At 35.4% G+C, this 22,875-nt stretch overlaps 3 protein-coding genes, 1 long non-coding RNA gene and 1 pseudogene across 7 annotated transcripts; 2 read left to right on the top strand and 3 right to left on the bottom strand.

The window, feature by feature from the left end:
* Positions 1-8: 8 nt before the first annotated feature.
* LOC123192913 (protein C2-DOMAIN ABA-RELATED 11) lies at positions 9-1,711 on the bottom strand. The gene is made up of 4 exons (XM_044605619.1): positions 1,530-1,711; positions 955-1,097; positions 737-832; positions 9-475 (listed from the first exon to the last, which is right to left on the bottom strand). The coding sequence occupies exons 2-4, from the start codon at positions 1,063-1,065 to the stop codon at positions 179-181; spliced, it is 504 nt and encodes a 167-aa protein (XP_044461554.1). The 5' UTR covers positions 1,066-1,097; positions 1,530-1,711; the 3' UTR covers positions 9-178.
* Positions 1,712-2,462: 751 nt separating this feature from the next.
* LOC123192848 (sister chromatid cohesion protein PDS5 homolog A) lies at positions 2,463-15,893 on the bottom strand. 3 transcript variants are annotated; one of them, XM_044605513.1, is made up of 34 exons: positions 15,607-15,892; positions 14,555-14,772; positions 13,411-13,614; positions 13,121-13,302; positions 12,870-12,996; positions 12,523-12,732; positions 12,201-12,417; positions 11,979-12,124; positions 11,742-11,887; positions 11,302-11,451; positions 11,136-11,184; positions 10,849-11,040; positions 10,340-10,522; positions 9,762-9,916; positions 9,557-9,683; positions 9,298-9,447; positions 9,142-9,198; positions 8,816-8,952; positions 8,553-8,670; positions 8,310-8,444; positions 7,996-8,180; positions 7,619-7,769; positions 7,344-7,490; positions 6,717-6,797; positions 5,958-6,617; positions 5,750-5,860; positions 5,026-5,105; positions 4,533-4,584; positions 4,314-4,400; positions 4,153-4,193; positions 3,907-3,969; positions 3,667-3,821; positions 3,195-3,568; positions 2,463-3,107 (listed from the first exon to the last, which is right to left on the bottom strand). In XM_044605513.1, exons 2-34 carry the CDS (start codon positions 14,597-14,599, stop codon positions 3,057-3,059), a joined length of 4,968 nt encoding a protein of 1,655 aa, XP_044461448.1. In that variant the 5' UTR covers positions 14,600-14,772; positions 15,607-15,892; the 3' UTR covers positions 2,463-3,056. The 3 variants fall into 3 exon arrangements, with proteins under 3 accessions (XP_044461448.1, XP_044461447.1, XP_044461450.1); XM_044605512.1 differs by lacking the exon at positions 14,555-14,772; XM_044605515.1 differs by lacking the exon at positions 14,555-14,772 and having other exon boundaries at positions 2,897-3,107; positions 3,257-3,568; positions 15,607-15,893.
* Positions 15,894-16,987: 1,094 nt separating this feature from the next.
* Positions 16,988-18,475, top strand: LOC123192151 (annotated as a pseudogene).
* A 215-nt stretch (positions 18,476-18,690) lies between these two features.
* On the bottom strand, positions 18,691-21,320 carry LOC123192822 (nuclear transcription factor Y subunit B-6). 2 transcript variants are annotated; one of them, XM_044605481.1, is made up of 2 exons: positions 21,059-21,320; positions 18,691-19,483 (listed from the first exon to the last, which is right to left on the bottom strand). In XM_044605481.1, exons 1-2 carry the CDS (start codon positions 21,111-21,113, stop codon positions 18,855-18,857), a joined length of 684 nt encoding a protein of 227 aa, XP_044461416.1. In that variant the 5' UTR covers positions 21,114-21,320; the 3' UTR covers positions 18,691-18,854. The 2 variants fall into 2 exon arrangements, with proteins under 2 accessions (XP_044461416.1, XP_044461417.1); XM_044605482.1 differs by lacking the exon at positions 21,059-21,320 and adding an exon at positions 19,608-19,808.
* LOC123192825 lies at positions 19,462-20,441 on the top strand. Its single transcript, XR_006496943.1, has 2 exons — positions 19,462-19,686; positions 19,805-20,441. It is a non-coding gene; the product is annotated as an uncharacterized LOC123192825 (long non-coding RNA).
* Positions 21,321-22,875: the final 1,555 nt, after the last annotated feature.

Here is a 22,875-nt window from a genome sequence, read left to right as displayed (position 1 = left end):
ACAAGAGATCCACTGAAAATGTCATTCCATTTCATCAGACAAAGACAATATTTTTCAAACCAGTTAAAAATTACACTTTCAGTCCCTTTACTAATTGCTAAATTACAGCCATAATCTCAATGACACAACTTTAGGTTGTTACATTACAAAACTTGACTATAGATACACTAGTTCTATTCTATCTTGAAGGCACAACAGGAGGATCAATTAACTTAAGTGTCAGTTCGATCTCCCCTGACTCAACATCACAAAGCCTTAACCAAGCATTCTGCACCACTTCACCATTTATACAACTTATTGAGCTCTCTCTGGCAAGACAGTTGTCTGTGTCTGCCACAATCTTTCTCAATGGTGTCTCCCCAGAAGAAAGGCATACAACATGCCGCAGTCTAGCAGCAGAGACTATTGGCTGGAGATTGAGGGTAGCATGTCCCATCTTGTCATCTGCCTTGAATCGATCCTTATCAAATACTTCCTGTGAGAAGAGGAATTTGGTAAAATGCCATAGAAATATGCATTTACTAACAAAGTCCTTGGCAGCTCCAAGCTACTTCTGCCAGGTCAATATCCTATGCCACAGGAACTACGCATTGTGTTTTCACTTATCATAATTATCCCATGACAACGGCCAGATCAGAACTGAATGATGTAAATTGTAAAACTACCATGAATAAAATGCAAGATGCATACACATATAGACATGTACAGATACAAGTATCCAAAACTCATAGCATACCAAGCGTAGATCTTGAACAGGTTCAGTGAGAGTGAAACTCAGCTCTTCATTCCAGACTGGATTAAGGCAACTATTGATAACCTTGGTCTTTGCTGTCTGTTGCAAAAGACACAAGTTGGTACTTCATAAAGGGAAAATAAATCATCATCTTAAAGATCTAATACAAACTTAGTAAAAACAAAGGCTTTTGAAACTATATAAATACTATGAAAGTTTACCTGATTGCCCAACTTTACTATAACGTAAGGATCACTGGTCTTGAAATCCCTGATTACCAATCTTTTCCCTTGTACAACTGTAACTTTTAACTGTCCCAAAGGATGCCCCATAATTCAATCACCTTTCACAAAAACCCTAAACACTGCAAAGCAAAGAGCAAAAAGTTCAAACAAATTCCATCAGAAAAATAAAAAAATCAACCCAAACTTCGAATACAAACAATGAAAAAACACTCTGATTGACTGCTTAACCAAAAAGTAATGTATATATTATATTCCAAAAACATGTAGCATATCATGAAATAGACTGGCAGAGCTCAAAGAACAAAAAACCCAGTTTCTAAAACAACCCAGAAAGCAGAAAAAATCATGAACTTTATCAAAAAAAAGAAAAAAAGAAAAAAGAAAAAGAAACCCTTTTAAGGATCATGCTTCTGTCCACAACTTATAAAGCAGGTCATAAAAAAAAGAAGTAAATCGGAGTGCAGTCATTTATATTACAAGACCAGAGCAACAACACAAAGAAATAATATCCAAAATACAAACGCAAGATAAAATTCTGATTCAAGACTTACAAATGAAAATTGGAACAGCGGAGTGGCCGTGGGAGTAGGGATAACAAAGGAAAAAAGAGAGGAAGCCAGGAGGAATGATGTTTTAGAGAGAGAGGAAGAGCATTGAATGCAAACAGAAAGGGGGGCTAAATAAATGATGATAAGAATACAACTAGTCACTGCTGGTTGTTTCTGTTTTCAAGTACAATAAAAAACCAACTTTCTTTGACCATTTTGAGAAAAAAGACCAGGTCCTTTTTAGGTGTGTTGTTTATCTTCTTTCATTATAGGCTTTGACTGGTCTACTTTCTATCTTCAAACGCAGATTCCTTCCTTTTGGGTTATTTATTTATTCTTTGACCCAGCTCTATAATGGTGGTCGGTGGAATAATGATACTAATCCCATACCTTTATTATGGCAGTTGATTCAAATAATCTTACATTATTCAAAATTTGCACAATTAAACCAGAACTAAACCGATGAGGATTAGATTAATCCCAAGTGCTTAAGCCGAATGCAAAGTTAAATTCTTTCCGTCTAAGTTCAAGATTACAACAAATTGCTTAGTTGGCATCAATTTTTAGTTATAATCGGGTAACAAAAATAACATTTTAAAAGCCATTGTTCATGTTCACACATACACAAACATCATATACCCACATCATTGGAATTTATTTAGTAGGATGTAATAGCATCTTGTAAAATGATACGATATAAATAAAAAACGATATATTCTATAAAATATATCATAATTAATACGATACAGTAAACGTATCGTATAAAAACAATACACATTACTCATACATATTGATACATTTAAAAAAATGATAATATAATAAAAATGTATATGAGAATTTCAAATTTTTACAAATATTTATAATATTTTTCAAAATGATGTCTCTACTATATTTTATTTAAATTTTATTATTTTATTATTTAAAAATTATATCATATGATACAATATTCAATATATAATACGTAAAATTAGATTTTTAATATACAATACGATACATAATTTAACTACTGAGTAAGACCAACCAGCCAAAGGAAAAAAAAAGAAAAATACAATCCGGAAAAAAGGGTGTTTCCAGGAAGTTACGAGGAATATCCAAAACCTACAACTAATCCCAAAATGTAACTGCACTGTACATGTGGCTGTGGCCTATTTTCTACACAATCAATCAAAAGCCTATTTAGATATATGATCTACGGTACCCACCACAAATGTCAATGGAAACAAATTTTAACATCTACCACTACCACTAATACTACTAGTACTAATACAAGGGAAGGGTCACTTCAAAGGATCATCAATCGCCCCAATATTGTAACAAACATTGACATTCACCTACCATCTCCACCGCAACGAATGCCTGCCGACCATCACTTTTACATTTTTTACGGTGAATCGCCGTGACATTTATTAGTGTGTTTACAAAGTTAAATTGGCATTCATCTTCTTTTACCCGGTATAGAGTCAAGGCACATAGATATGGCAGTGTGTTGCAGCTTTGTACACTTGGGATGTTGGTGCAGTGCCGTGCTGCTTATCCTGCTCGCCTTGAGCCTGATTTTCCAACTTTAAGTTTCCACTTACTCTGCACGGTGAACAAATCAAATTAAAATCCCGAATACATTACCACTCTAGCTCACTACTATTCATGTATAAAAGCACAGTTAAGTACAAGCGGTTCATCAGGAGATAGTTCAGCATCATCTTTCTCTAGATTTGCAGGACAAGGCCCACCATCATCAATTTGTTGATTCGCTTCATTATCTGATTTTCCATCCTCATTAGCTTCATCTCCTGTGCCTTTGCTTGATTCATCTGCTTCTTCATCAACTTTTGTTTCTTCTCGTGTGGCAGGCTCTGCATCTTCAGCAAGTTTTTCTTCAGTATCTAATTTATCTTCTTCATTTACCTCCTCAGCATGATTTGGGCTCCCCTCTGCATCTTCAATGGGCTTTCCTTCAGAAACTGATTTCACTTCCTGGTCAGATTCCTCCCTGTCAGTAAGATGCTCATCCTCCATTAAAGCTTGTTCATCTTCAGAACCACCTGGGAGACAAAATAAAATAAAACAAAGACCCAAAAAACAAGATATTACATATAGGTACAAAGACAGACATTTATATAAAACTGATAATACAAATAACCTGAGTTCTTCATCTTCGGAATCTTTGACACTCTAGTGGGTTTACTCTCTGAAACATCAACTTTCCCTCTGTCCTCATCTTCACTGAATTTGTTCTTTGATGCACTTTTTGGCCCATGTTTTGGGTTTTTCTTTGGAGTTCTCTTCCCTTTAACTCTAAAAAACAAAGATAAATTAGCACATAACAACTAAAATAATAATAAACTGGTATACTTGCGCCGGGATGCAGTGTTTTACTCACATCTTCGTTGATATCTTATTCTGACGTGAACCACCGGAATTTTTGTTTTTCTGCCGATGTGACCTATGAAAAAGTTAATGAAGTAGAATCAGAATGATATTGTATTTGATTAACCCTTAGTGCTATTGCAGAGAGACCATTTATGCCACTAAACTTCAAGGGAGTTCTACTTCATTGAAAGAATTTTTGCCAGTCCGTGAAAGAGGATGGGGACTATTCATCGACTGCTTAAAAGGAAATGCTTACATTTCTGCAGGAGCACTCTTCAACGAATTTGTCTTTGATTTCTGTAAGAGAAGAATGATCAAGGAAAAACAATTAGAATTATACATCACCACTCATTTCAGGTGACTACAGGAAGAATAGAATGGTTTGACACAAGAATGCTAAAGTCAAAAAACCTAAACCTTTGTAGATTTGCGACCATTGTCAAGGAGCTCCCATCGCTCTTTATTTAAACGGAGAACTTCCACATCTCCATCATCATATAGTATCTATATGTCACATAAGAGAAAAGAATCAGTTGTATTCCCTCAAGATCCAGTGAATATGTGAGACAAATAATGTAATCAGTAGTCCCAAAGATAAGAACTCAGAGACAATGGGAGCAAGAAGGTGCAGCCTACCACATGCTTCTGTTGTATAGGGTCATAAGATTTAACAGTGCCTTCATAAAACCTGTTGATTTAGCACATATTAGCAAATTATCTTTCTAGGAATAACTTTTCAATCTCAAATAGTACATTACATTCACATAAGAAATGCTTAGGGCTCGCAATAAAAAACTTCAGATGCAGCAGGAGAAAATACCCCCCAAAAAAAAAGAAGACGACTAAATTTATGTAGACTCTTTTGTGCAAAGCTCAGACACATACTGAGAATGATTAATATGGATCAAGAACAACTAGAACTTAGATGTCAGCCAAAACAATCGTAGCAATACTTGGCTGTAATATGTTATATCAAACAAATAAGTTTTTTGAAGTCAATTGCCCAAAGAAAAGAAAATTTTATTGGAAGGCAATTTCTAAATTCCAATTATGGAGGCATCATATGCTACCTCAATGCTGTAATTTTCCTTTTCCTAATTGTCCGCATATGAATAGATAAAATACTCACTCCTTATCCAGGGGCCACCAAACTTTTATTCTGTAACCAATCAAGTCTTCAATATTTACTCCACGGTCCTTTGTTGTACACTGAAGAAGAAAAATGTCAAATAAGTCACTTGATAGAATGTTACAAGTTGTGGATGGATCTCGGTATAAGAATCAGAGTGTAGAGATACATTTTTTTAAGGAAAAAAAAGTAAAAACGAAACTTATGGGCAATAATTCTCAGCATTAGTTGGAAAAATCCAAATAAAAGAGAACAAATATGATCAATATTGGTTGCACAATGAGAAAAAGACATTACCCCAAAGAAGGGTAAAAGAAAATATCGAGAATATTGATGAATTCCAATCCAAAAGCAGTTGTACTAATAATAGTGACAAAATTTAAGTACCATTCTGCAAAAAAATTGCTCAGAGACTCAAATTATTCAATCATAGCATAATGGGCAGAAAATACCTTGACAATCTACTTTTCAGCACATTAACATTTGAAAAGATCAAGAACAGAAGGAACAAAAGTATAGCCAAAAGATGTCAGAATCACCAGTTTGGAACATTTATTTTAAATTAAAATGATGATATTTTCAAAGCCTGAACTGAGGTTAGCATCTCTAATGCATATAAAAGACGGTGCAGAAAACCATTAGCGGTGTTTCACAAGAAGCACATAAGTGAGGCTGAAAGAAATATCAATATCATGATGATTTAAACGGATATGTAAATACTGACCTTTGCCAATCCAGCAATGCTTCTTCTTTTACGCTTCTTGGCAGATCCAGTGGGAGACTTAGAATTACTAATTGGACTGGTGTTATCAGTTTCCATTAGCACATCAGACTTCTGCAGAAGAGATAAAGGCAAAGTTATGATTCAAAACAACAACACAAGACATTAGTGAGCGCACCTTGTGAAGCAAATCAACCAGAAGAGAGTTCACCTTCACATCCTCATCATCATCTGATTCCCCAACCTCATTTGCTTCATCATCATGATTTGTATCAGAACCTTTCCCTTTACGTTTTGATGAGAAGCTTCTCTTCCTTTGGAAGCCTGATGCCAACCAATCTGACTTGGTGTTTTTGACCTTTTTTTTCTCCACAGATTTTCTAGCTTCTGAATAAGGAAAATCAGTATCCATTTTGATGAATGGAAATGAAGCTTCAAGTGAATCATCCCCAGAAACTCTCAAAGAACCCTTTGAAGCACTCTTTGGAGATTTGATACCACTATAAACAGATGATGACCTTCGACGCTTAGGTACTGATATGGATGCCGCATCGGTGGCTTTTCTTTTTTCGCTTTCTTGATTGTCTAGATCCAATTTTGTTTTCTCACTAGGAGAATGTTTATGACCATTGCTTGATTCAAACTTATTAGAGCTCTGCAGATTATCCAGATTTATCTCCCTCACCATTTTCAGAATATCAATATCATTTTCAGCACTATTCACTTCAGCCAATGAAGACTTTTTCTTTTTGGCCTTTCCAGCCTTGCTTCCCTGAGACTTTAAACGCTGTATCATTTTCCCAAGAGGCACTTCGTTTCCATCTCTTTCATCCTCTTTCAGAGCCTCATCCTCAGCAATTTCTTCACCAACCTGATTGAGCAAAGAAAGAAAACTAAAAGCTAGTGATAGGTGCAAAACATGCCAAATGACCGCATATAGAAGCACTTGAGAGTTAACTCTAGAACTTACCGGTTCATCAATTTCTAACTTTAGCGATTCAAAGTGAGTTAAGGCACTCTCATCAACCAACCATGTTTTATCTTCACTTGCCTAAAAAAAATTATGATATGAACGGATATGATGTCAGACAAAACTGAAAAGCTACCAAGTAGTAAAGAAAAATTAATTTAGTTGTGAAAAAATTGAGGTATAAACATTTTGTAGTTGAGCTATTTGTCTTTGTCAGAATACATCAACAGTGTTAGAAATATACTAGTAGTCCTCAGTAAATGATAAATCGTTTCAATCAGATCAATCAAGCTGTATATACAATAATAATTGAAATCTAACTATAAGCCAACACTTTTGGTAAATACTATCAATGTCAAAGTTAAGAGCTTTACTTGATTGGACACTGTTTTAAAATAGCAAAGAGTTAATCAATTATTACACCACATGGCCTCTAAAACTTCATATGGTATGACAGATGTAAAGAAAAAATAGCCACTTAGAAACATAGTTTCCTACAGACTAACTACAGAGAAAATTAAAGACCACTGGAGATTAAACAAGTGAGAAGCAAATGATGTGGCATAAACTAGGCTTGCACACATTTGCCTAAGCCCGAAAAAATTGAACTTTCTATGAGAAACTTACCTGAGAGTCATCACCTTCTTTCTTTTCATATGGTTTGTACAGCATTGGGGGCAGAGAGACAGATGAAATCATCTCTTGCATATAATCCTCCTTTTGTGATAACCGCTTTATGATGGACAACCCAATGTCACAAATAGCATGCGAATTCTGGAAATTAAACAATAAATAAGTTTGAGGATTACATTTTTCCTGTGTTCTAGAGGCTGTTTCCATGCATTCAAAAGTCAAAGGAAAACTATAGCAAACTTACATAGAAGAAAACTCTATTCTCATACCTTGGACTTTGCTGCATCAACTTTGTCTTCTGAGCACTTAATACTATGAAAAAGAGAGACTATTGGAAAAATACTCTCCCTATTGTTACCAGCTTCAGACTTAACATCTTCATCTTTATGAATCAACAGAGAAATAATTAAGTACAGTCGCCTGAAAAGTAAAGAATATAACAGAATTCAATTAGATAAAACCCCTTCATAAAAACTAAAACTAAAATCATTAATTCAGAATAGTTTGCCTTGGTTTGGATCAATCATTGAGCCACTCTCCAAAATCCATATACTTATGCATTTATTGATTTAAAAAAGAATGCATGGACCATATGCATATATGCCACTACTCAAAATACTCTCAAGACAATAAATTGTACACATACCGGTACACCAATTCAAATGCTTTGACATCCTTGCATTCGTCTATATCTGGACATGAATGATGAGCTAAAGTATGAACCACATATGGGAGAATATATTCAGGACATGCTATCAATGCATTTGCATCAGACTGCACAGAGATCTGACGTGCCTTCATGTGAAGGATGTCAGCCAGGTTCTGTTTCTCCTGCCATATCAAACAGGATATGAAATTTTTGCCAAAAAATTCAAAATATCAAACCATGGTGGAAAGCATTACATATACTGCCACAACCATGGAGAATCAGTTGGAACTAAACAAGTCTAGCATAAATACCTCTTCAAAGTCAAGTGGCTTAGACTCAGTTATGCTAAATAAGAATGCAGAAGCATATTTCGCATCCAAAAGCCGGTCTTTTACATATTGATGAACTTTGCTCAGGAATAGTTTCTTAGCTTGAGGGAAAGATATCTTCAAGAACCAAAAGTAAGGGCAAAGGGAATCAATTATACACAAGAAAAGCAATCATTCGTATGATCAATATTTGATGCAGTGAAAGAAAATACTAAATGATCTCACCTCTGGAATCCTTACAGTCAAGTGGAAGACATCAACAGGTATCCTATGATCCCAGTGCTTTGACAAACGAAGAATTGACTTTGCTGAAGCAAGCCTCAAATGGGCTTTATCAACTGAACTGTAATATGGCAAAAAGTTGAAACTCTACTCTTAACAAACTATTGACACATTCTAAGAGAACCAATTAATAAAACCAGCAAATGTGTTATAATGCAGCTTGGTTTAGACAGAGAGAGAGAGAAACACTCATGTGCCTCATTTACCTTGATTCTAAATCTTCAGACATTTCACCATGAGAAAGCATATTTCTAAGAATTCCCAGAAGTTCTTCAATACCAGGACGAAGGTGGGCATCTTTGATAGGCAAGTAGCTCTTGACCAATGTTTTAATTCCATAAATCTGCAAGACCACCCAAAAGAAGTTTGCAGGTGTATCCCAATATAAAGATGATCCATTAAAAATAGCCTCAACAAAAGTATTAGAAAATAACATATAAGACAATATCCCATATGACATGAATCTACTGCAATCTTTATTATCTCAAAATAAACAATAAAGTTAGAATAAAACTCATTTAAAATGAAAAACCTTCAATAAACAAAGTTCACTTCTGTCGTCCCAAGATGCTTCATTGTCTTCTTTTTTCTGAAACAAAGAAACACGATTTACATAAAATAACTGTAGATAATGAGGTTGTAGAGGGTAGAAATTACACAGAAGTCCAGTGGACCTTGGAAAACATACATTGCTGAACCCAAGAATCTTGCATTTTATGAATTCTACAATTTCAGTCTCTCTAGTTTCAAAAACTGCTGTTGCAGTCTCTGCAATACATCCCAGAGATTGTAGAACAGCAGGCAAATGCGTCTTCTCCTCTAACATGTCTACAAGCCTCTGGAAATTAGGCAAAACACATCAGGTTTGACACATATCATAAGCATTCAGAAAACAGGTGATATAACTGGCAACTATACTGATCATACATGAGAGAATACTATACAACCTTGTATAAAACTGAGAGAGACTTGAGCCCGTCATCTTTTGTTATTGCTGCTAATGCATGTACAGCATATTTGGCCTGTCTTCGACTACCTTCTAAACAGAGCCTTTCCAGCACAAGGTCAACGGAACTGCAAGCAAGCAAGAAGAAGGTAATAAGACTATACAACAAACAAGTTCTAACAAGTCAATAACATCAAGAGTCAGACCTTGATGACTGTGCAAGTTTTTCTCGGATGGTCCCACCAGCTTTTGCTAAAACATGCAAGACACCTTCTTTTATAATCTCGTTGTCATCTTTCAGTAAATTTACCAGTTCTTCTTCGGTGCCACCCAGTAAAAATGGACTAAAGCGTGCAAGAATCTGAAAATACATTGTGTATAACATATTTAAACAAAATTTTAAATTTATTCTCATGGAAAAAAACAACTCAAGAAAGCATGTTGTATTATTGAAGGCTACATCGCTGCAAATTCTGACTACTGTTGTAAATGTAAAAGTAAAATAAGTAAAAAATAACAAAAATGGCCAGAAAGTAAAACAGAGATAAAGTACTTTTGAGATGACATCAGTTTGACAGTATGGCCAAAGTAACATTATCAGCAAACAAAAGTATAAAACATGATGTATTGAACCTGTAAGCATTGGGTGACAAAAAACAAGACTAAAAACAAATTTCACATAATGCCACAAGCAAACTGCAAGCAAAGAAACATGCAAAAGAACAACTACCAACAAAATCTATATGCATGAATACAATTATAAATTAGGAGGGCATATTTTTACCCCTAGTATATCCATGCAAGATTGTGTACATTGTGCATTTCCAGAAGATTTTTGTATGGCAACCTCCAGAAAAATTTCTTTAACATGCTCCTTGCTAAAAAGTAAATAAGAACATTTCATAGAGAGAGTGCTCAGGAAATCATAGAGTCTGTGTTTTTCACCCAGTATGTTAAGCAAATCATCCTGCAAAACACAAAACTTATATTAAAAAATCAAATCAAAAAAGAAAACTTATGGTGGTCAGCTGATAAAGAAAAGCTGAGAAGATCATGTCTGCAATAGCAAAAATGACAAAATCACCAAGTTTAGCTTTATGTTCCGTCTCTTTCTTATTAGCAGGGCTTGCAAATAATCTCCATTTTATTAGTTACTCCATTTTATGGCAGAGATCAAATCCTTATATAATTTTTCTTCAAATGATTCTCAAAAGACATGTAATTCCCACCCAAAGTTACCAAAACAGAACATAGTCTGAAATTACATGGGTCTCTCAGTATCTTATTGCTTACCCGACAAGAACAAGCTTGATGAAAGCTAATGTTTGGATCAAGAATATCTGTCAATATCTTCCAGATATTAGCATCTTTCAACTGATCAAGAATCTGAAAATTCTCCTCAGCTTTTGTAGGCTCAGCAAATGAACGAGACATGACTCGAAAGCAAAACAAAACTTTTTTTTGGATCTCAGGAGCATCCCCATCCTGTTTTGGAATGAGAATAATTTATTTTAGCACCAAAACTTAATTCATAGTTGTATTCTTCATTATTAGAAATGCAACTTCCAAAATTTGTGAACCTGATGCATCTGCCTAAGGGAGAGATACCTCTGCATCTCTTGCTGCAACCTGCAATCCAAGAGGAAATCCCCTGAAAATCAGTGCACAGTCTATCAAATGCACACAAATGAAAGATGAGAGGTCAAAGGAGATGTGATGCTCAATGTCAAAACCAGGCATTCATACCGTTGTTTTTGCTCAAGTATCTTCTCAAGAGCCTTCATCTCAACTCTGTCAAACCCTGAGAATACTCTCACCCAAAGTCTAACTCTATCTTTTACTGAGAACTTGGTTGGGAACAAGGAACCACATAGAATGGATTCAATTGTATCAGATCTGCAAAATGGATTCAAATGTTTGAGACAAGGTGAATAAACATAAATGAGAATATCCAAAACATATCAATCGAGGAGCAAGCACTCATAGCATGTTTGCTTTAGTCCAAATTGTCTCAATCAAATTAAAATCAGTGGTAAAACCCCTTAGATTTTACTAACAGAAAAGGAAGCACGAGGTTCGCACATTTAAGCATTTGCAGACATTATGAGTTCTCAATGCCAAATGCTAATACAGTATGAAACATGCAAATCAAAAAAAATTTTGTGGAAGGTAAACAAAAGTATTACCTGAAATCTCTGTCATAGAAACATCTCAATATCTTCCCAGGAATCCAATCAAATTCATTATGATCTACTGAACCATCAGAGGAACTCAGGCAATATACTCTGAAAACCTCAGCCAGCCTCTCCATAGTGTATATTTTAACAAGCAGCTGAAATTTCGGGAAGCAAGTCACTTCTATAATAAGAGAGAGAGAGGGTTATGAACCAACTCAGCAAACAAAAAGGAAACATTATACATACAGATTTGTCTCTAATACGCTCTGCAACTAGTTTCAGAGTCTCGACAGGAATAGAATTCAGAGCTTGGCACGCCAACTCACAAATTACAGCAACAACTTGCTTTCGTACATTTTCATCATAGTCCAAGAGCCGGTCACAAAGGACAGCTAGAAAATGTTAAATCACTACAAAATCAGCAGAGAAACACTTTACATTAATTTGAAAACAAATGCACAAACTTACAGAGAATTTCAGGAATGTCGGCCCTTAAAGGATTTGGCAGCAGGCAGCTCTTGACATGATCAAGGACAGACATACGAACTGCAACGACTCTGTCAGTTGACCTTTTCAAGAACTCTGAAAAGATAGGCTGAAATGCTTCTGTGTTAGAAGAACCAGGCAGAGCAAACAGATATCCGACTAATTGCACTGCTTTTAAACGAATGTCTAGCTGCTCAGTCTGCAGATGATAAAACAGGTATTGTTAGAAGTCGTTCATCATTTAATCAAATCAAGAAGTAAAAGTATTTGGGCTAGAAAAATTAACCGTGGAAAAGACAATTACCAGCAACTCTCCCGTGAGGTAAGGAACAACTCCTGATAAGATCTGAGGAGCACAACGATAAATATCATAAATAACTTCATGATAGTCAATTTGACTATTTTCTGGCCTGCTATCGCCTGACATAGATGACACAAGGAATTGTTTTATGCTAGCTTCAAGTTTTCCAATGCATTGCTTTATAACATTCATAGCCAGCCTCCTTGGCATATCCTGGCAAATTAGGAACCAGAAAATCAGTCCTAATTCAAAGTTATATAACAAAGACTTTAGCTCAACAGAAAATTATATACAACCTACAACATAAAAGCAACCATTTTCACCAGCAGGTAAAGATATGAAATACTTACACTTTTGTTACGACCTAATACAGACAATATAACTAGTAAAAGATCTTCTTGAATATCCTCACTTTCTTCTAATAGAACAATCATGATTGTTTGCATTGATGATAGAACATTTTCTGGATGATCATCACTGCATAAAAGGAGATTTCAGAGCAAAAGTAATCAAATCAGTTGATATTACCGACCTTTGAGAGTCAGCAAAAGGTTCCAGAAACAAAATCATGTTAAATAGATAATTATGCAAGAAGGTAAACCTGGCAACTTCGAAAAATGTTGTGAACATTTGATTCACTAGATCATTACATTCGAGATCCAACATCACGACACATGACCTATACTTTGCAAGAGTCTCTAGAATGACAACTCTCCTTCCAAATGATGGACCACTGGTATCCTTTAACCCACTAAAAGTACCAACAATCAACTGAAAAATATCCTGCCAATTGATACCAGACCAATTAAAAAGGAATTAAATGCAAATTTAAGGGTAGTCAGAAATATAAACCCATTTCATTAACCCATTGACCTTCAAAAAGAAATGAACCTTGAGAACATCATCACTGTAAGGAGCTTCAGGTGCAGTAATCCTAGTAATCTCACATATACAGGTTGCTACTAGAAGCTTGACATCCTTATCTTGATGCTTCAGAAGTACTGGCTTGACAATTGCATTAAGAAAAGGTTGCATTGCCTCTAACATTGAAGCTGGAGGAGATTGGTCCAACTCAGAAAGGCATGTTGCAGCTTGCTGCAGATGGGGAAGAAGATATATGCACAATGTCACCAAGCAACAAAATAGAATAATAAGTGTTAATAAGTGGGTGCCCAAGTTAATCCAATTTGATTGTGAGTATTGTGGAATTATTATATAATAATCTGTACACAAGATAAAGCAAATAGCATACAACTAAAATACTTCAGATATAATGATAGAAAGAGTGGAGGATCTATCCTACTTGAAACAAAAGTGAACAGGATAAACAGAACAAATCTGAGAGTAAGGAAACTGAATGTTGATTATAGGATGGTTTTAAACACAAGTAGGCTCTACTCTACAATCTTTATATGCAGCAGAAGAGTATTTTGCTTCAATCTCTGAAACTTCTGGTTGCAGTAAGACCAGAACTGATATAGTTTATCACTAAATAAGTTAATAGTGCCTTTCACCAAGGACAGCAGGATAACATATTAGTGATTGCCATTTTTATCACTTCAAAATGAACAACTGATTTGGCTGGTCAAGTAATGATGAAAAGTAAAATAATTCAAACTTAGAATGAACATTCCCATAAGATCATTGTTGTAGATTAATAAAGACATCTGGAACTCTAAAAACACAAAAAAGCATGTTTCAACAATATCATGACCACATTATCATATCATTAATTGTTACTGTTTACTTTTATAATCAAACACTCCTGAATCATGTCGCAATCAGGCAACAATGAAAGAAAGAAGCCTTCATAAAGATAAAGAAAGTTCCCAGAGTAAAGTTCTTTTTTCCCCTTTTTATTTCTGTCAGCTACATGTTCAATGGAAGACTCTCCACACTTGAAATTCCTAAACGAAAAAAAAAGCCAATAACTGCAGCAGACAATGACTCATAAGTTCCTAAACTATCAGTCTGATCTAATTAGATATTATGCAGATAAAAAATTCCAAACCAAATAATACCGACAGAAACCAACCCATTTCAGGTTCCATAAGACCCACTTTCCCAGTAGCAACCCCATGTCACTTGTGTGAAGTTGAAAACCGCCTAATCCATGGATATTCAAGGCATCAAAGTTAAATTCAGTGTGGGTCTATCCCTCTATTGTCGACGATCCAACTGACTATACAAAGCTACAAAAGGTAGATTAAGCGCACTTTGCTCCTTAAGGTGGATCAAGCATACTTGAGCAAACTACATAAAAATTTCCAGACCTAGAATTGTTAACATGCCAAGGAACTTTAAAAAGTCTGCTTGTAAAGCAGCCAAACTAGAAAACTCAATATCAAAATTTAAAGATTAACTGAAACTAAACAAGGTCTTGATAAACAGCAAAATGGTCAGAGCACATCATAAGGCTAACCAAGACACAAATTGTTCCTCCCAGCAAACCCACTTATCTATCCCAAATACTATTGTAGCCAATTTGTGAATACAACATAAAGAATCCAAAATTAAGCCTATATATATGTATATATTCCCACCAAAATTATATTTTTTTAAAGTCAAAAATATTAGAGAAAACTAATCAGAGAGACCAAATGAAAATATTTTGAATCTTACACTATACAATATCTAGCACCAACTGAACCAATTAAACTTTTTATTTCATCAATTGCCGAGCATCCAAGTAAACAGAAATCTTCTTAAATTAGCAAGGTACACAAATTAACCCTAGTTTGACTAATTTTCAGAAGCTACCATCCTACTACCAAATTCAACCGTCCAAATTGAACAAATTCAGCATAATCTCTTCCTCCCTCCATAATACACGTAAAACCTCAAAATTTCACTCAGATAACCCTAACACAACATCCTCACTCTCTTAAGCTACCACAAAACAATAAACCTCGAACAATTCCTCTTGTTCACTTAAATTTCCACAAGTCTCTCCAAAGCCAAACAGAAATAAAACTAACAGAACCAACTACCAACCTAACCAGTAAACTCCTCTCAGAAAAATCGAAATTCGAAACAAAACTTGGAACGAATTAAACAATTGTGGAAACATTATTCACAAATGCGAACCTTTAGGAGCTTGAGGAGAGCGTCTTTGTTGGAAGGAGGCGTCTCGAGCTTCGATCCAACCTCCTTCAGCTGCTGTTCAAGCTCTTCTCCAAGCATTTTTCGGAAACAGTAGCGACGTCGTTTAGCTGATAAAATATTAAAGTTAACTGAATTTGAACCCCTCTCTCACATCGAGTCTTGGGGATAAATTTGACAGACGACGAGAGGTTTCGTGTTCATTTACTTAATTTATTTATTTTCCTTTTTGGAGTTTGAGTCGAGAGGAGCGTTTTCGAACAGCAACTCGAAACGAGCTCTAAATGTAGGTGAAATCAGCTTATACATGCGAATTTCCTTTTGCCCTTTAAGTTTTTACTAATGTTACTCTCCATGTGACAAATTTCTAATATGATCCCCTGCCTCCCTGTGACATGAAAAATATCTATACAAAATTAGGGATAGGTTTGATTATGAGTGTCGAGGAAGAAAGTCTAATTCAATATTAATAAATTAAAATTAAAATTTAGTTTAAAATAATTTTGTTTTGGATTCAACATAAACTGAGTTAAATTTGAATATTCAAATTGACTCATTTTATAAAAAAAAAAAAGACTAATGATTGGCTTGAATTAACTTGTTTGATCTATAACTTAGTTTTTTGATAATTTTTTTCTTTAATGATTTTTTTCTTTTTGAATTTTTCAATGATCAATCTTATGTTTTTCTAATAATTTTTCATTTTTCTTTAGTGTTACTATTTCAATTTCAAGTTATTCATTTTGAATTTAAAAGGAGTTGATCTTTGTTTGAGTTTAATTTAATTCAAATCTATCTTATTTTTTTTAATGAATCCAACCACAATATTTTTTTTTGTATATTTTTCCCATCAATATTTGCCAATTAATATGTAGCAAATGATAATATAAGCACAAAAAATTACTTATTCTAACCATAGATTATAAACTATGAAAGATTATATTATTGTAAATTGGTGCTGTCTGTGTGGACGAATTTTTCGTATTTTGTACAATATTTATTTGAATGAGGACATGAATGATAAAAATCAAAATACTTGGGGAAAATAGTACGGGGAAGGTCAGTCACGCTAGCAATGCATGCATCCTAACGTGCTTCACTTCAGCTACGGCACATGGAAGTTAAATACCATAAATACCCTACCACGTCCAGAGCAGAATAATTTATTAAATACCACAAATACCCTTCCATCCTAAAGCTTGAAACACTAATGTGAGAAGCGAAAATCTCTCTGTCAAATCAACTGAGGGGACGCATGAAAACGGCGAAACCACCGTCGAAGAGCGAGCCGATCCTCCACTCAGCGGTCTAAAAAACTCTCAAATGAAGCAGTTAAGATTGGTACGAAGCGAAGAAGGCGGAGAAAATGGCGCGGACGGAGGAGGAGAAGAAGAGAGAAGGCGATGGAAAGCGAAAGGAATGGGTGGAGAGGCTGGCGAGCGTGACGGAGGAGGAGAAGTCTAAGTTGATCTAGTGGAGGAAAGGTCTGAGGAAAGAGAGAATGGAGAAGAGGTCAGAAGAGAGAAAAAGAAGATCTTGAGATTGAACGAAGCTAAAGAGAAAGGTCGAAACATAGTTATTGATTTTGAATTTCCTCATCTCATGACTACTAGTGAACTTCATATTCTTTTTCAACAGGTACTGTTATGATTTCGAAATTGTGGTTTTTTATTTTCGCAGAACAAGTTCAAAAAAGCGAAAAGGGAAGAATTGATAATTACAAGGTTGAAAACGCTTGCATTTTCAGCTTTGTAATGAATTAAATGTGCAGATTATGCCGGTGTTAACACTCACCCTCTCAAGCGTCCTCAGCTCTGATACGGTTTTGCTTTTGGGTTTGTAACTCGTGTCTTGAGCTCACTCTATAACTATCTTCTTTTAGCATCTCAAGCGATGTTGAATGCCGAGGTGTATTTGCCTAGAGGTGTTACAGTGCTACTCCATATCATCTGTGGTTGACAGGATGCAAGGGAGAAATGGAGAGCCGATTAAACAGTCTTCATGGGTTTGATAAATGGATAATTGAGAAGGCGAATGGATCATATATTGAAACATTGCAAGATCGGAAGGACAATCTTGTGTGCCTTAACGCTGATTCGGAAACTCTGTTGGATGTCTGGATTTGTGTATAATTTCTATTGTTGGTGGGTTAGTGGATAGTAACCAATGGAAGGGTATAACTATGAAGAAAGCACAAGAGCAGGGAATCCAAACAGCAAAGCTCCCTATAGGCAATTACTTGATGTCCATCTCTCAGGTACCATTTGGTCTTACGACTAGTGTTGCCCAAACCTGGTTGATGAAAACATCAAGTTGTTGTATGATGTTGGAAGAATTGTATTGGCAGATAATTTTGCCACTGAGCAATTGTGCAAATTCAAATACTTATCGACTTGTTTTTATATTTTACTTCTGTTTACAGGTCCTCAATGAGAACCAAGTGATGGAGATACTTCTCAAGTTCTTGGAAACAAGGGATGGGAAGGCTTCTTTCTTTCGAGTAATTTCTCAGAGGAAAAAGATGTGAAGCCGATTCAGAAGCCAATTCAGAGGAAAATGATGGTGGAGAGTCTGAGGAGGAAGACTATCGATCTAAGAGAAAAATGAAGTGTACTCAAGCTGCTTCTGATAGGAAAAAAGAACTTACCGACTGGAAAATTTTGCTTCATTTGCAATCCTAACCATGTATGTGTTTGTAGTACTAGAAATCAAATAGTGATATTGATTCTCTGGTCTTCTGTGACCGATGCTGATTTGGCTTTGAGCCTTGCCATCAGCTTACCTTTGTCGATCAATAGCTTTTAAAGAATAAAAACATGGAAGAATTAGTGAACAAAGAACGCATCATCATGAATAGCTGGTGAGTTTGCAAGGTTGACTTGACATAATTTCACTTTATTTTGCCTTGATCTTCTGTGAACAGACATCATTGAGGATTCAACAGCTCCCTTATGGGTTAAGTGGAAAATCAAGCTGCTATACTGGCAGCTTCCATAGCATGGAAGCTTATATTTCTTTCATTTTAGTCATATTCTGTTTGGTTTTATGTTTCTTATACTTGTTCAGTACTGGTTCTAATTTGCTATATTTGGCAATGTCAAACAGGTAAACACTCGAAATAACAACAGAATTAACAAAGTTCTTGAACACAAACACCAACTTCTCTACCTTCTCTCATCTCATTGATCAGCAGGTAAATTAGCATACCATAATTTATCTCGCTTATACTGAGCTTATGCTTCACCAATATTACCACCATTAGCCACACCAACCTGTGATGAACCTGCACCAGTGGTATTCCCATTTTCATTTGTGTCCTTCAAGTACCTGCCCATGCCCGCAGCTCCTCCTCCATAAAACCCTTGGTGGTGGTGCCCCATATGAAATGCTGCTGCTGGTGCAAATGCAGCTGCTACTCCCAGTGTCCTAAACTCCACTGCCCTCTTCACCAGTGCCTCTCCTCTTATAGACCCTCGCTCCCCTTCCATTTCACGGTAGCGATGGAGGTATATGGTCAGGGGTTCAATGTAGTCATCAAACCCCAGCTTGCTCATTGCCCACAACACATCCTCAGCTGTAATCGTCTTGCGTTGCTCACGTTGACAGCGCTCGTTGGCTTCACCTGTTATGAAGCTGATGTACTCTGACACACATTCTTGAATTGTCTCCTTTGCGTCATCTGAGATTTTGGCGTGTGGGGGAAGGATTTTACGCATGATCCTGATCACGTTAGCTATTGGCATGAAGCGGTCTTGTTCCCTCACTGTGCACTCGTTGTCATCAGAAGAAGAAATGTGGTTACTGTTGTTATTTGTTTGGTTCATCTCAGGTAGCCTCATGTTCATCTCTGTTAATTTCAGGCCTGCAACAAAAGTGTTCCATTCGAAAACAGCATTAACAATGAAGAAAAGAAAACATCACTCCTCATGCAAAATAACTACGGAATATGGAAAGCTGATTATTAGTAGCTGACTATGTCCCTCTACCAGTGTTTTCAAGACTAGACTCGGCTTGACCACCCCACCACCAACGATTCTAAAAAGTGTTTCAATGAACTTGGTAACGGTGGGTCACTGTTTATCAGGTTCAACCAGATTTCAAAACCATGTTCTCTATGAACCGGCAAGGCTCCAACGGAGCTTATGTACGGTAAAGCTCTAAAGGAACTTGTTTTTTGATGCAGGATCAAGTGGGGGTGTTGTGTGTTCTGTTCTCCGCATAAATTTCTCGAACACGACGAGATCTAAAGCTCTTTCGATGCAAATGTGAAAAAAGAAGACAAAACTAAAAGTCATGTCCTCGTGTGGGAGCATGAAAGCTTGGGGAGAGGTGCTGTGGCTTTGAATCAGTTTCGTTCATTATCTTGAGCAGATGAATTCAGAGTTACAGAAATATCAGACCAAAAGCTTCAGAAGTTTAAACAAATACAAACATGCATGCAAAACAGACTAAAAAAAAGATAGAAAATAACAAAAGGGTGATGAAGAAGGGAGAAGGCGGCATGGACGCCACATGTTTTATTTTGGTCATAAGTTGCAAGCATCATGCATGCCACTTGTACTCATTCCTCGCTTCAGTTTTCACAGTATTATCAGCCGTTTCGATTTCAAAACAGCAGTATATGGTAACAGGAAGAAGAAGATTAAAGAAAAAAGGAGAGAGAGAGAGAGAGAGAGCTAAAATGAGTTTATGAATGAGTTTAAGTGATCATAAGAATAAACCTAACAAGTTTTATAGATTTAGGTAGACAAAATCAATTCGATCTTGATTAGTGTCCAATAATTTATTATATTTGACTGGATTTCTCTTTTGAAATCTAATATAACAGTTTTATCTATCTATTGAAAACTTAAAAATAGTGAGAGACCAATTACTTCAATACAAGAAAATTCAGGAAATTGATAGATTCATATTAAATATTTCTATTACAAATTTTCAATTAAGTATTTAATAACTTTTACCTTCCCATAGAGTTTATTTCGCTAATATAAAATTATCTTGCAAGATATTCATAAAAATGTCAAACATTTATAAAAAATATGTACATGAACGGAAAAGAGAGAGAGGAGAAAGAGCGAGTTCAGAGAGAATGTCTGGCAATGTGCATGCATCCCTGCCTACTGACTGCAATGTTAGGCACTGTGTACATTTTGCTGATTCATGCAAGCTGTAACTCAAGAACTACAGAGAAAAAGATATATATATATATATATATATGGAACTTATTGCATTCTTGCTGAAGGACCCGAAACTACCCGAAAACCAGTTTGCATGCAAGAGATGAACTCAAATTTCGTGAAAACAAGAAAGTTACATTTATATATGTATATATATGCAAGACAGAAAACGATTAACCAGCTGCTTAAACATTAGTGAATTATGATTAAGATGAATAATTGAATATTGGAAGGATTTTTTCAGGCTCATAGTACATTACCAGAAGTAGTAGTGTTGGGAAGCTGGCGGTAGCCATGGAATCCTCCACTTTCCATCTCTTTTCACAGTTTCTGTGCAGTAAACAGGTAGCTAGCTATAGCTCTTTCTTCTTGTATTCAAACAATTAAATTAAAGTAACAAGTTACTTTGAATTCTTGGAGGAAATATAAAAAATTGAAAATGGTGTTGAAGAAGAGAGAGCCAGATAGTGGTAGATACTTGGCAAGCGTAGACATATATAGTGCACAAAAGTCGAACCACGTGGCAAATGAGGGCGATTTGAACGAGGAATTGTTGCTAGACAGATTAAACACTAAGCCTTGGCCATCAATTTATATATTCAGTGTTGAATTTGAAAGCCAAGAGCGGGGGAGGTTGAGAGCAGCTATCCATGTCTCAACGCTTGCATTTCATCGAATGGCCAGTGCACACTCCTACTCCAATCACCAAAGACATTAGGGAACTAAATTATTTATGGGGGCATTTTGGGTTTATTTGTATTGTTTTGATTTGAATAAATTACATTTTCCCACCTACGGTTTGACTTAAAAACATCTTTCCATCTCTTGATAAAATAAATCACTTTTTCTCGTCCAAAATAAAACATTGTCATAAAAAAAAAAAACTATAAGTCTAAAAGCAAAATAGTCATTTCACCATCAATTTTTTGAAATTAAAAAATAAATCAACTCTTTTACAAGTCTCTCATTAATGTTTTAAACACAACAATTTAGCTTTTTTACAAGTTTAAAAATTTGTAATTTAATTTTTAAAACCCTAGTAACCATTTGACTGCAATCTCACCATGATGTAGAGGTAGTCGAGAACGGCAAGATTACGCAATCAGGAGATAAGGTATGACAATAATTAAAGAAAGAACAAACCATATTATAGAGGGAGATTGCGAGAGTGTCTCAAACTTTGTTTGAGTGTAAATGAGGAGTAACCAATAGTATGGCAATTTAGGATAATACTATAACTTTAAAAAGTTCAATAGTAAAAAATAATACAGTAATTTAACTTTTCTGACTTTAAATTAGAAAAACTTTTCATTAATACGATTTAATTTTAGGTAGAAAAATGTAATTTATGCTATCAAAGTGTGAAAAAGTGTTTTTTAGACCTTAGGTATAAAAATGTAATTTAATCTTGTAATTTTAATTTCTTTTTACTATTTTCAAAACACACAGAATTTTACTAGAAGTTGTGTCGTTTCATAAAAATGAAGGAAATTCTGTGTTACTAGATTTGTTATTGGCTAAATTGATCTTTGAAAAGTGACATACAGTGAATTCATGGTGACAAAACGACACCGTGCATGCATGGTTACTCAATTTGTATCCTTAGGGAAACGACACCATGCACTCTATAAACATATGAAACTGTAGAAATTAGAGACACAACTCTCTGTTCTAAGGGATTCATTTAAAATTTAGTTGAGGATTTTTTGTGGGGTGTGATTAGATTGAAGATGGCAGAAGAATATGGTTATGGCGGCGCTTTTTCAATGGTGATGATCATGATAGTGGTTGCTGCGCTGTTTTTGACACCTTTTGTGATGGGTCCATTAGGACCTCCTCCTTTTTATCTTCTTGTAATCTTCCCTATAATCTTGGTGGCCATTTTTGTATATCTCACTCATGCTTCCAAGTAACCACATATTTTTACTTGTATGTTGCATTTGTTTTCATTGTCAATTATTGAATCTTGTAGAAAGTGAAGGAACTTTCTTGCCTCCCCTTAATATAACTAAATTTTAATTTGCAACAGAGATTATGTTTCTTCTTGCCCAGCGGGATGTCAAGAAGTAAAGCCCTG

The sequence above is a fragment of the Mangifera indica genome, chromosome 12 (assembly GCF_011075055.1).
Source record: "Mangifera indica cultivar Alphonso chromosome 12, CATAS_Mindica_2.1, whole genome shotgun sequence".
NCBI classification, from domain to species: domain Eukaryota; kingdom Viridiplantae; phylum Streptophyta; class Magnoliopsida; order Sapindales; family Anacardiaceae; genus Mangifera; species Mangifera indica.
This window is presented reverse-complemented; position numbering and strand designations above follow the sequence as displayed.